Source organism: Rhinopithecus bieti, unplaced genomic scaffold, assembly GCF_001698545.2.
Source record: "Rhinopithecus bieti isolate Rb0 unplaced genomic scaffold, ASM169854v2 scaffold_8035, whole genome shotgun sequence".
Lineage (NCBI taxonomy): Eukaryota > Metazoa > Chordata > Mammalia > Primates > Cercopithecidae > Rhinopithecus > Rhinopithecus bieti.
This window is the reverse complement of record NW_016806092.1, coordinates 1-14,353: the sequence shown is the minus strand read 5'-3', so window position 1 is coordinate 14,353 and position 14,353 is coordinate 1. Positions and strand designations below refer to the sequence as shown.

The window sequence follows — 14,353 nt, the reverse complement described above, 5'->3', positions numbered from 1 at the left end:
TAAGTGACTCACACAGTGTTTTTCAGCCAATAAATGGTGCCAGGATTCAAATCCTGACCTCTCTGACTCCAGCCTCTGTGCTAGTGTGACACTGAACTGCCACTTACCCACTTTAAGGCTATGGAGATGCTGTGGCCAGATGTCAGGGCCTCCAGCATGAGTGGTTTCTTCACTGTCATGCTAACAGCCTGCTTTGAGAAGTAAGATGTCTGTTGGGAGTCTCATGTCATGTCTTTGAATGAGAATTGTTTGTGTTTTACAGATGAATCAGAGTTCCTATCTTGCATTAGGTAAATCATTTTTTGTGAAATATTAAGTCTCTGCAACTGAGCAAATAAACTATTCTAGGGTCACTGTTGCCAGTTGGCTCACGGCATAGTAAGTTTGATTCATTTAATACCCTAGTTCCCCCTTATCCACGGTTTCACTTTCCATGGTTTTGTTTTCTACAATTCCCACCATTATTCAAAAATATTAGCTGGAACATTCCAGAAATAAACAATTCATAAATTTTAAATTGTGCACTGTTCTGAGTAGCACGGTGAACTTTCACACCAGCCCGTCCAGGATGTGACTCCTCCTTTGTCCAGCATGTCCATGCTGTATAGGCTCCACACCCACTAGTCACTTAGTAGCCATCTCAGATTTCACACTGGCTGACAGTATCGCAGTGCTTATGTGCAAGTGACCTTATTATACTTCATCATGGCCCCTGAACTCAAGAGTATTGATGCTAGCGATTCGGATATATATAAAATGAGAAGCCATGAAGTACTTCTTTTAAGTAAAAAGGTGGAAGTTCTCTACTTAGCAAGGAAAGAAAAGAAATTGTATGCTGAGGTTGCTAAGATCTATGGTAAGAACAAATCTACCCATGAAATTGTGAAGGAAGAGAAAGAATTTCATGTTAGTTTTGCTGTTGCACCTCACACTGCAAAAGTTACAGCCACAATGTGTGATAAGTGTAGTTAAGAAGGAAAAGGAATTAAATTTGTGGGTGGAAGATATGAACAGAAACGTGTTCAAATTGAAAGCAGTTGGATTCAGCACCATTCAAGGTTTCAGGCATCCACTGGAGATCTTAAAACGTACCCCCCGCAGATAAGGGAGGACTACTGTATAATTTGGCCGTCAGCTTTCTATTAAGGTTGAAAATTACTGCCACTACCTACACTTGACTTGATTTTCTTGAACTCTATAGGAAAATAATATATTTATGCACACATGCATATGCGAACACAAAATTATCAGCTTGGAATAGGTATAGATTCAACTCTGTAGGAGAAATGTCACCGTGGGAGTCATCATTGAACACTGCTGTCTGGGTGCTGTAGAACCTGGCTTCAGGAAACTTGTCTCCTAGAATATCACTAGAAGAAATATGACTGGAGAAGGAAGTGAGGTTATTATTGTGAAGTTCGGGAAATACCAAATATGGCACATCTATTTTATTTGATAGTCAATGTGGAGTAATTGAAGGCCTTTGAGAACAAATTGGAATGCGGGGTTGGGGGCTTGAGAATAGAGAGAAATGAAACTAGTTATGAGGCAGCATTTGCCAAAATAAGTTTCAGTGTTTTACTTCCCATTTCTAAATTGTTTCTTTTATTTACTCACTTACATTTCAAAATCTTTCTCTAGTCAAACAAAACTTGCATTCATATTTTTGTTTTGCATTGGAAAAGAAGCATGAATCCTCATTTTATTCAGATAAGACTAACATACCTAATGATTTACTAAGGTGGTTTTTCTTCAATGGAAGATTTGATTTACCATGAAATTAAGATAAACTCTTTTTATCTCTTGCCTCCTTATGTTATAAAGTCCTAAGTCTCTACTCAGACATCCAGAGCCCTTTACAACCTGACCTAACTTGTATTCCGGACTCATCTCTAACCACTTGCCTCCTCATACACATATTTCCCTCATTGCTGTACACGACCACACTGCCATGCCTTTGCCGACAGTACCCCCTCTGCCTGAAGCATCTTGATTTTCCCCTTCTATGCTCATTAAAATCCAGCTCATCCTTTAAGTCCCAAATTAGGTATCACTTTTCTTTTTTTTTTTTTTTTTGAGATGTAGTCTAGCCGTGTCATCCAGGCTGGAATATAGTGGCGCCATCTCAGCTCACTGCAACCTCTGCCTCCTGGGTTCAAGTGATTGTCCCACCTGAGCCTCCTGAGTAACTGGTTTTACAGGCATTCACCACTACGCCGGCTAATTTTTGTATTTTTAGTAGAGACAGGGTTTTCCCATGTGAGCCAGGCTGGTCTCGAACTCCTAACCTCAAGTAATCCACCTGCCTCGGCCTCCCAAAGTGCTGGAATTAAAGGCATGAGCCATGACCTCTGGCCAGTATCGCTTTTCCTTATAGCCGTTTCACTTAACCTGCATTTTCTTCTTGGGCAAAATTAATCAGCCCCACCCATAATATGTTTACATTTGCTTCATTTTAGGGTTTACTGCATTGTCACAGGTACTTGTGCGTTACTCACTGGCTAGACTGTGGGCTGTGTTAGGCCCTGTCTTATGCAGCTTCACGGACCCTGGGCTTTATGTAATAAGCATCTTGCATAAAAGTTTGTGCTCAGTAAATATTTTCTGAATGAACAGAAAAAACCAATGAATGAATGAGATGATATTGATGTAAGAACTTCATGTTGATTATGCAGCCTTGCAGCCTTTGGCATCTCTTTGGACATGATGTGCCACTGAATACGGTCCTGGATGCTCATAAGGCAAGAGCTAACTTGAGGTTCGGAAAGCTAAGTCCTGCGCTAACCAGAAGTCCCATTCATTTCACTATCAACATCCTGAACATTAGGAACAAAGGGGGCGTCTCTAGGGAATGGAGAATGGCTCTCCAGAATTACAAAACCAGTGTTATAATTAAGTAAGCAGCTTAAAAATGTTTTGAATAACTGTGCTATATTTAGAATATGTATGTGTTTTCCATACATGAGAAAAAATTAATCTAACATTTTAATGTGAATGAGATCTTTGATTTTTAAAATTCGGAGTCTGTATTTTCTCAGATTGAATTTATTTGGTTGAATTATATATGTTGGAGATATTCCCACGCTATTTATTTTCTAACCACATGTATGCTAATGATAAAGAGTTGGATGACTTAGAGCTTTTTTTATACTAAACTGTGTGTTATCTGCAGCTTTATTCTGAGAGCTCACATGTGCTGAAAGTAACATTTGCTGAATGTTGCCTTAATTCCTTATTCTAGTTAACACAGACATTCTGAATGTATACCACATGATAAAGCATCAATAAACTTGATCCTGTTTCTTTTGTGTGCCGGAAAACAGTTTCACTTGGCAGGGGAGTTTAACTGGGCAATTTAATTATAAGACACGATAATTTTCCGCTTTCATTGTATAATAAATATAAAAGTCAAATTTCTGATTTTGTTTATCTATCTAGTGTGTTTAATCATCTTTTAAATATCCAGGAAAGAACTTTTTTTAGCATAGAGCACTAACATATGCCAGTTCCCCCAAAAAAAGGAGTTAAAACGTGCCTAATAATATTTCTCTGAAAAGCATTTTAAATAGTAATACTTAATGAGCCTTAAGTAATTTTGGAAGTAACTGTCATGGTCATGTCCAAGGAATGATTAATACCTAATTTCCACATTGTTATATAGGCACAGAAGAATGGCTGGCAGCCAGCAATAAATAACGCATTGGCAAAGAGCAGTGAGCAACTTCTGTGTGCAGGATAATGTGTCTGCTGCTATTGTGTACACATAGTGAGAAAGGACCCAAAGCACAGGACCCAAAAGTGCCAGTTAGGTTCAGAAAATGGGATTAAGCATTTAGAAATTCTTCCAGTAATATGATGGTGCCGCAGCGTGCTAAGGCATTTCCTCAAGCCTTCCAAACGTGTTAGTGCACAATACTGCTGTGGAGTATTCTTGAAAAAACAAAACCTGGCCGGGCACGGTGGCTCATGTCTGTAATCCCAGCACTTTGGGAGGCTGAGGCAGGTGGATCCAGCCGGGCATGGTGGCGGGCGCCTATGGTCCCAGCTACACGGGAGGCTGAGGTGGGAGAATGACGTGAACCCGGGAGGCGGAGCTTACAGTGAGTGGAGGTCGCACCACTGCACTCCAGCCTGGGTGACAGAGTGAGACTCCGTCTCAAAAAAAAAAACCAAAAAACAAAAAACAAAAAAAACCCTGAAAACATAATGTGAAAAAATGTAATACTAATATAAGAAGAAGTTTGAGGCAGAAGTGATGACCAGTGTATTTTTTTTTTTTTCATTTTTCAAGAAAAGAGCAAGGTACACAATTATTTATGTATTACGCAGCACTTTATGTAATGCTAGGTGTTGATTCCACATGCGTGTGTGCATTTGAAACAAAACACCTGGAGAACCCAAAATTCCTAAAATTATTTAACTAAAGGGGGAACCAGAAATGAAAGAGTATACTAAATAGTGCTTTAGTTTTAGCTTCAGAATTATATAAAAGCTATTGGTGGGAACGAGGATATTAGTTTTAATTAAGAAAGGAGTAAGTGTCTTAGAAAGAGAAGTTTTCCTTACAGTTGGGAAGAAGCATGTCATTCACTATTTTAAAGGAAGAAATAAACCTGGGATACACAGTGGTTCCTTTTCATTACTCCGAGTTCTGTAGTTACTCTTGAACAATGTAAACATGAAAGTATTTTCGGAATAGTAAGAATCCGCAGAATCAATCAAGGGGAACCCAGGCTGGAACCAGACCATCAAAGGGCTGGGTGCAGGCATCCAGTCTCAGGAGACAAAGCATGAGACAGTGGCTGCTATTTACCGAACACCTACTGTCTATCACTATTTTTCTGACCTGGTCTTACCTCATTGGTGTTTTCTGGCTGAACCCTTCATTTTTTAATGAGCAAACCTCATTCCACAGGAGACATTTATTTCAAGGTACAATCCCCAATTTTTGCCAAGTTTTCATCACATTGTGTAATTAACCATTAGTTCTCTTAAATCAAGTTTACACTAAATGTCAAGCCATAAAACAAACTCTGATAAGTGTACCTTTATTACATTTCAAGATAGATTTATATTTTAATCAGAGGAGATGAATTACTTCCTTTTTCTCAGTGCGACTGTAAATATGACTCCTTATAAGCCTTGTTCAGGAAATGTAGTAAGGGCGATAGAAAATGATTAGAGGAATAGACTTGTTTTCATTACTTAGGACACATCAGTTCTACAGTTAAACATATAGCAAGCATTAGATGTTAAACATATAGCAAGTTAAACATATAGCAAGCATTAGAAGAATTTTGTTTTTACAGCTTTTCATCTGCCTTTGCCCCTAATGATTCCCTGTTTCAAGGGATAGTGTGCCTGGACAACTCTTATTTCTATCAGGTGACTTTTTTATTTCTCATATTCTTCCACATGATACAGTTTTTAATACAGTGCTTTCTAAGGGCCATGAAATCTCATACAAAGGAAAGGGGTAATTCCTAGGCTCTGATTTGCTTTGTAATATGCCTTTTTGGAGACCTTAACTATGAGACGCCACACCAGTATGTTTCTCATCCTGGTAGGTTTTGGCTGAAGGAATGAGAAGTAGGTTGCTTGCCTCCTTGTTGTTACTAGAAAAGGCTAATTGTGGAATTTATGAAAAAAAGTTACAATTTACTTTGCAATCCTCTGTTGCTGCCTCTTCATCCTCTCACCTATGGCTTAGTTTCCTTCAGTACATATATTGTAGGACTGACCAGCAGTTTCCAAACTGTGTAGAACAATGGTTATTATTATTATTATTATTATTATTATTTGAGATGGATACTTGCTCTGTCGCCAGGCTGGAGCGCAGTGGCGTGATCTTAGCTCACTGCAACCTCCACCTCCTGGGTTCAAGTGATTACCCTGCCTCAGCCTCCCATGTAGCTGGGACTACAGCAACGTGCCAACATGGTAGGCTTATTTTTTGTATTTTAATAGTGACAGAGTTTCGCCATGTTGGCCAGGATGGTCTCTATCTCCTGACCTCGTGATCCGCCCACCTCGGTCTCCCAAAATGCTGGGATTACAGGTGTGAGCCACTGTGCCCGGCCAGTTGTGATTTTTTTTGATTTAAAGACCTCTCTTTAACATAAAAAAATGTACTTCAGATCCCCACATTATGATAATTTAGTATTTGTGAGAGCATACATAATGAAAATGTTCTTGGGTATTTAGTAATAATTGTAAATGAATTTGGAGTTTATTAGCTACAGTGGCATATTCGTAAATGTGAATCATGGTAGTGCCAATAAACTGCAAAGTATTACTCACGTTGTAATGTTCAATGTAAATATGTATTTGTGAACCCCTCTCAAGATCATTGCATACTCACAAAGTCTCAGGACTGGTATAGGATGGATTCCTGATAAGTACTTGCAACATTGTGCTTGACATTTGTATTAGTCTGTTGTCTTGCTGCTGAGAAAGACATATCAGAGACTGGGAAGAAAAAGAGGTTTAATTGGACTTACAGTTCCACATGGCTGGGAAGGCCTCAGAATCAGGGCAGGAGGCAAAAGGCACTTCTTACATGGCAGTCGCAAGAGAAAATGAGGAAGAAGCAAAAGCAGAAACCCCTGATAAACCCATCAGATCTTGTGAGACTTAGTCACTCTCATGAGAATAGCATGAGAAAGACCAGCCCCCATTATTCAATTACCTCTCTCTGGGTCCCTCCCACAACATGTGGGAATTCTGGGAGATACAATTCAAGTTGAGATTTGGGTGGGGACACAACCAAAGCATATCAGCATTTTTATACATATTACCTTATTTTCAATGTGAGACTGTATTTGGTCCATGAGTTGTTTAGAACTATAGGATGTTTTCTTGTTTATTTTGTTATTGATTTCCAACTTCATTTCATACATTGTGGTCCAAGAATATTACCAGTTGATACCAATTCTTGGAAATATTCTGGTGCAGTATTTGCTTCATGGTTTAGCAAATGCTTTATTTTTATAAATCTTCCCTATGGACTCGAAAAAGATGGGTATTCTCCAACTGATGGATGCTAGATTGTAGATATATCCATTAGATCAAACTTAATTGTACTATTCAATTTTTCTTTGTACCTACAGAATTTTGTCTACTATATCTATTACCGAAAAAGTCATGTAAATTTTCCACTGTGAAGGTAGATTTCTCAGTTTCTCCATGTAGTCTTGTAAATTTTTATTTTACATAGCTTGATGCTGTGCTATAGGTGATAAATGTTTAAAAGTATCTGTCATATTTTCCTGGTGAATTGAACCATTTTAAAATTATGTATTGACTCTAATTTTTTCTTTATTCTTGGTCTATTTCTAACTATTTTCTTTGGGTTTATTTTGTATCACATTTTGTGAGTGGTATCAGAAGCAGTAAGTATATACCTACTATGTATTTTTCCTCTCAATCTTTCCTCTTCCTTATGTTTTAAATGCATTTCTTTTAAACAGTCTGTATCTATTTTTTGGTTAAATCTTTGTCTTTTCAACTGAGATTTAAATCCATGTGTATTTATTATAGTACTGATATATTTGTTTTTATTTTTACCATAGTCCTTGTGCTTCCTATTTATCTTGCTTTTTTTTTTGTATATTTTCTCCTTTCTTGGTTTCTTTTAGATTTATTCAGGATCCCCCCAACCTGCTGCCGTGAACTCGATTCTCTTTCTCCTATTTGTTAAGAAGTTATATACTTTATTTCTGTGGCTTCAGTGGCTATCCTAGCTGTTTTAAGATGCATATTTAAACTAAAGTCTAAAATTAATCTATATGTTTACCTATATATAAACAATAAAAGAATATTTAAGTGATTAAACTTTGATCTTCCCTTCACAACTTTTTAAAATCTAGTATATTGCCATTCCCTATATGTGACAACTTAATCATTATTGTTTCATATGTTAGTACTTATTTATATTTACCCATAAAAAATTATTTACAAATTTAATATTTTTTGCTCATCATTTCTTCCTATATCTCAATCCTTCCATTGGGATCTTTTTTCTTTTGCCTGAAGTACCTCTTTCAACATTTTCTTTATCAAAAAACTCTTGGTAGAAAACTCTGGTTTTGTTTTCTTGAAAATGACTATAATTTGCCCCCTGAAAACATGATTTATCACAGTACATAATTTTCAGTTGACAGTTATTTTATCAGAGTATACTAAGATATTATTTCATCATGTTCTGGCATCCATTGGTGCTAAGAAGTCAGCCATTGATTTTTTAAAAATACCGTTTCTTAGCAGGTGATCTGTCTTGTTTTTCCACCTATTTTTAAGATCTTTACTTTTGTAGTTCTACAGTTTCACAGTGGTATGTCTAATTGTGGATCTCTATTTATTTATCCTACTTTGAATGTATTGGACTTTTTAAATCTGAGGTTTTACAACATTGCTAGAAAGTTCTAAGTATTCATCAAATACTGCTTCTTTCCCATTCTGCTTATTACTCTTCCTAGTACTCTTATTAGATGTTGTATTAGTCTGTTTTCATGCTGCTGATAAAGACATACCTGAGATAGGCAATTTACAGAAGAAAGAGGTTTATTGGACTTACAGTCCCACATGGCTGGGGAGGCCTCACAATCATGATGCAGGGTGAAAGGCATGACTCACGTGGTGGCAGACAAGAGAAGAGCTTGTGCAGGGAAACTCCCGTTTTTAAAACCATCAGATCTCTTGAGACTTATTCACTATCACAAGAACAGCACAGGAAAGACCTGCCCCCATGATTCAGTTACCTCCCACCAGGTCCCTCCCACAACATGTGGGAATTCAAGATGAGATTTGGGTGGGGATACAGACAAAGCATATCAGATGTACACAGGTGTACATCTAATTAGCTTTTCATTCTCACCTTCATATTTCTTGACCTCTTTTTAACATTTCAAATTCTTTGTCTTTATGTGCTAATTGAAAATAATATATTCGTATGTATCTGCCAACTTAGTAATTCTCTCTTTATCCATGTGCAATACACTTGTGTAATATATTCATCAGATACTTTATATCATTTCATTTATAGAAGTTTGAGCTCTTTTAAGTCTGTTCCTATTCATTGTTTATGGACCTTTTCCTCTTGTTCGTATCTTCGGACTTGAATTGCTTTACACCTATTAAATATAATTGTTATTAATTAATATTTAATTGTTAATAATTTAAAATAATAACTGTCAGAATTGGTCTGACCGTTTCAATATCAAAAATATGCTAGTTACTTAACTAGTTTTTGTTTCTTTATGTTATAGTGTATTTTCCTGTTAGCAGCTCTTTTTTTCTTGGAACTTGATGAGAATTTTTTGAGACTTTTCATTAATATTAAGTCCTCCAATTGTGTTGGCTTTTGTGAGTTGCTTGGAGTATCTCTAACTGAGAACCTCTTTACGTTATATTCTTCCTTTGAAGTTCTGCAGACCAAAAAACCTACTATGAATTGAGCCATCAAAGCTATTGATGTGAGGAAGACCTTGTGGTTACTGATTCTTAGGAGAGATCTTTCTTTTTCCTCCACACAGCATCAAGGTAGAGACAGGCAAGTTTCTTAATTGCCTCCATTACCTTATCTGTATACTATATCCATAAACTAAGGATATGGCTCTTTGGAACCCTGCCTTACGAGGGAGTTTTTTCTGTTATGTATTAGGGAAGAGTGGAATCTGGGCTTTTTATGTCTTATGCCCTGGGCCCTGTGAAACTATCAGAGTTGAAATTCACCGTTTCCAGAATTTAAAAGTAGCCTAAAGGTGCAATTAGTTGTTCAGATACCTCCTAAGATTCTCATTTCACCTCATTTGGGGACTCTGTTTTATCCTTCATTCCATGTGAGCGGGATGATATATTTTTCAGTATTTTTTCACGTTTTATCCAGGATATTTTAATTGAGAGGAACATTCAGAGTAGCTAATTCACCATGAAAGCCGCAAGAAACAGAGCATATGTTGTTTTATTTCATTCTCCCACCAACCATGTTCTGTACAGAAGAAGAGTTAAATATGGTTGAAAATCAAACAATTAATAATATTTGAATGTAAAACTAGGACTCTTGACTCAAGGCTAGGGTTTTGTTTTGTTTTGTTTTCAAATTCTGTATTACAACCTCCTTCTTGTAGAAGCCTTGAAGAGGTAAATATATTCATCCTAACTTGTAGGACTGATTGTGTTTTATAATGTTAGTGGTTATTGTTAAGAGTTTAGAACTTTCTTATCTTAATTTACATCCTGGTCTTGAGGAGGTAGTATATGATACTTTGGGTTCATAAAATGAATATTCCAAAAACTGTTTCCTTTGATTATTCTTAGGAATAGAAACTTAGCTGTGAAATTATTCCTAATGACAGCCTGTCCAAATCCAACTCAAGTTTTTGAAATTTCTGCAGTGCCTTTAAGTATGTATGCATACATCACATTTAGTGCTCGGTTTTGGGTCATACTGGGACTTTGGGGGAGAATTAGAAGGAACTGTTCGATTCTTATACAGAGTATATTAAAGGTAATTCAATTATTTTATGATAGTTTAAAAGCAACCTGAGGCATGCTATATATGGGCCATTAGAGGACATAATATGCTTACTTTAGACTCTGTATCCAGTGCTAAAAATTTTAACTTTACCTGTTAATGGAATTATAAGCAGTTAACAGCTTCATCTTCATTATCGATATGCAGATCCTGATTGCTGTGATACATCTTTCTTCTTGTGACCATAGACAAAACAACTTTGAAAGCATCTTGATAGGGTTGAATAGTATGTTGTTAATTAAGCTAACATTTTTTCCATTGGTTACTATAAAGGCAGTTTCAGTTAAAACCTGTAGAGTTTACAGATGATATTGATAATTTATGCAACTTTGCATTTTATGCAGCCTTTTGCAATCATCAAACCTGTCTTCTAGGCTTTATCTGATCATTTTGATCCATTGTGTATCCTGTTGTCAGAGTGATCTCTATTATAGTCATATTTGATCATGTCACTTCCTTACATCAAATCCTACTGGATAATGCACAGACTCTTTACCATAGCGGCCCTGCCAAACTGCGTACCTCTGAATGGTCACCTTATTTTGCCTCTCAATACCGAGTTTGGCACAATCAGTTTTCCCTAGTTCTTGAAACTGTCTCTTCCAGCTCTGGCTTAGAATGACATATATACACTGACAATTCACAGATATGTATGTTCAGCGTGACTATGCTTCTTCATTCCAGGCTCATTTATTTAACATTCCAAATGTAACATGTTTTGAAGAGGAGCCTTGTCTTGTGTTCTCTAATCCTGTTTCTTCCCTTGCCATCCCCATGTCAGCTGTGTAAGTCAAAAACTTAGGAAATGACTAAGACTCTTTTTCTTCCATACCCCACACCCAAGCAAGTTCCTATTGGCTGTACCTTCAAAACATATCTGCCCTCTGCTCAGCCTCATCATCTCCACTGCTGCCACCCTCATCAAAGCCACCATCATCTCTCACCTGAATGTCTTGCGTGTCTTCCTTACTGTTCCCTGTGCTCTCACTACAGTCAGTTCTCATAGCAGCCAAAGAGATCTTGAAAATGTAAACCATTGTCTTCTCTCATTGTAACCATCCAGGAAATCTCCAAACCTTCCACTCGAAATCCAGATGAAATCCCAAGGTCCTTTCCTAATGGCCTGTAGGACCATCCGTGATAGCCTCTGCTGTCTCTCTGAGCTCATGCTCTTGCACTTTCCTTTCCGCATGCTGTTCCCTAGTCTTAGTGGCCCATCGTTCTTCACACGCATGAAGCACATTCTCTTCTTCCTCAGAAGCTGCTCTTTCCTCAGATACTTCTATGGCTCATGCCCTCATTTTAGTCAGCTGCCTTCTCAAATGTCACTGTTTCATGTTGCTTCTGATCAACTTTTATAAAATAATCAGTCAGATATTGCTGCATTACAGACAACCACAAAATCACAGTGACATAAGACAGTGCGCATCTCCAGGCTGAGGATTGGGACTGGGTGGTTGCTTTCCTTCAAGCTTCAGAATTGCCCGACTTTAGCTCTTACTGTGGTCTGTCCTCCAATCTGCTCCACCTCTTTCATTGTTCTGTCCCTGGCTCAATCAATGTTTGCTGGCCAAATGAGCAAAGGAAGGAATAAATGGACAGAAATTAAGAGAGTGAAGAAAGGAATAGATAATAGAGATTAAGTAGTATGAGTCACTTCACCTACATTCATCTCATGTGCAGTGATTGTTGTAAGAACCTGAGGTAATTCTGCCATATCTTCTGTTTTATTTTTACATGCACAGATCAGAGAACAGGCATGTGTTTCTCGGGCCTGGTGAATGGTCGCTGTGCACAAGAGCTCCCGGGGAGAATGACGAAAATGCAGTGCTGCTGTGAGCCTGGCCGCTGCTGGGGCATTGGAACCATTCCTGAAGCCTGTCCTGTCAGAGGTTCTGGTACGTGGCTGGCTGTCAGTCTCCTCGGCACAGACACTGTTAGGAAAATTAGTAACAGTAATGTATTTTGCACTCTGGGAGTCCAAGGCAGGTGGATCGCTTGAGTCCATAAGTTCAAGACCAGCGTGGGCAACATGGCGAAATCCCATCTCTACAAAACATACAAAAATTAGCCGGGCATGGTGGTGCATGCCTGTAATCCCAGATACTTGCGGGGCTGAGGTGGAAGAATCACATGAGCTTGGGCAGTCGAGGCTACAGCCATCCATGATCATGTCACTGCACTCCAGCCTATGTGACAGAGTGAGACCCTGTCTCAAAAATGTATATGTATATATTTTGCTCTTTTTCTTGAAGTCAAGTCATATTTGTCTTCCTTTGTGTGTTTTCAATATGACTTGAGTGTTTTTGTGGGGAATGAGATGGCATTGTTATTTAGGATCAGTTTTGATAATACCTAATAGAGTAACATCAGACAGATACCTGAAAGCTGTTTAACTTATTTTTGTCCAAGCGTTGTTTTTTAAATTATTTTGAATGTTAGTATTTCAATTCAGTTTTTAAACCTCCTGATCTTTCATCCAGAGCTCAAATATATTTGCTTTTGTTATGCAGAAAGACATTCACCTGTGCTTAACTTCAAGTTTCTTTTCTTCTAGAGGAATATCGCAGACTTTGCATGGATGGCCTTCCAATGGGAGGGATTCCAGGGAGTGCTGGTTCCAGACCTGGAGGCACTGGGGGAAATGGCTTTGCCCCAAGTGGCAATGGCAATGGCTACGGCCCAGGAGGGACAGGCTTCATCCCCATCCCTGGAGGCAATGGCTTTTCTCCTGGCGTTGGGGGAGCCGGCGTGGGGGCCGGGGGACAGGGACCTATCATCACTGGACTAAGTAAGTGGTCAGTTTTCCTGTGGACTCTTTAGTTTGCTGCCTCAAGTGATATTATAATATCTAACATAATTTTAATCTTTCAGAAGGGTTGTGTGGACATACTTGCACGTATGTGTCTGTGTTTGTGTGTGTGTGAGAGAGAGAGAGACAAAGGGAAACCTATTTCAGGGTCCGATACGTAGTAATCCTAAATTTGGGAAAATGTAATAGGAAAATATTACTTTTCTGTTCTGTAAACTTTCTGTTAAATTAGAGAAAAGAATGTGTGACCCAGGTCTTTGAAAATACAGAGCCCAGTAATAGTCCAATCCAGTTGACACCACCAAAAAGCATGTCTTTGGTTCCAGTAAATTTCATTTGGCTATTTAAAGCTGCCCTGTTCATGCACCCCTTAACTTATTTTCCAGAACCATTTCTCAACTGAGATAAACTGAATGTCTTGCTCTGTGCCGATCCAAATATTGTAATGTACATATCTTTCCTTTCCTCACCCTTTTTTGTGAAATTGCTTAAGAAATTCAAAACCGTGGGCTTCAGACCAGAGTTGGCATTTGTGTACTTGACATTTAACTTCGTTCTTTTTAAAAGCACTCCCTTGCTAATAATATTTAAGGATGTCCTGCAGTGTTATGTTTATTCTTTTTGGCATATTGCCAATTTGCTATGTCTGAATGTTCAGCAGAGTTACAAAGGAGAAATGGAAAGCACTCAAATATAGGGTAGAACATACCTGTAATTATAAAAAGACATCCTTATGGGCAGTATTTTCAGATCTGTAACTTAACAAATACAAGTTGCAAGCATGTGTCTCAGTAATATTTTTTAGATTCTCCACATTAAAATTTTAATAAAATAGGCCGGGCGCGGTGGCTCAAGCCTGTAATCCCAGCACTTTGGGAGGCCGAGACGGGCGGATCACGAGGTCAGGAGATCGAGACCATCCTGCTTACACTGTGAAGACCTGTCTTTATTAAAACATACAAAACACCAGCCGGCCTAGGTAGTGGGCGCCTCTAGTCCCGGCTCCT

General features: G+C 38.2%; 1 protein-coding gene across 1 annotated transcript in view; it reads left to right on the top strand.

Annotated features, from left to right (window-relative positions):
* The window catches only part of LOC108531338 (fibrillin-2), a gene marked incomplete at its 3' end in the record, with an annotated part of 148,944 nt that extends 135,619 nt beyond the window's left edge, over nt 1-13,325 (top strand). The window contains exons 14-15 of the mRNA XM_017874728.1: nt 12,280-12,432; nt 13,092-13,325. Coding sequence (XP_017730217.1) covers nt 12,280-12,432; nt 13,092-13,325 — 387 coding nt within the window. The remainder of the gene's footprint in view (nt 1-12,279; nt 12,433-13,091) is intronic.
* Between the last annotated feature and the right edge of the window lie 1,028 nt (nt 13,326-14,353).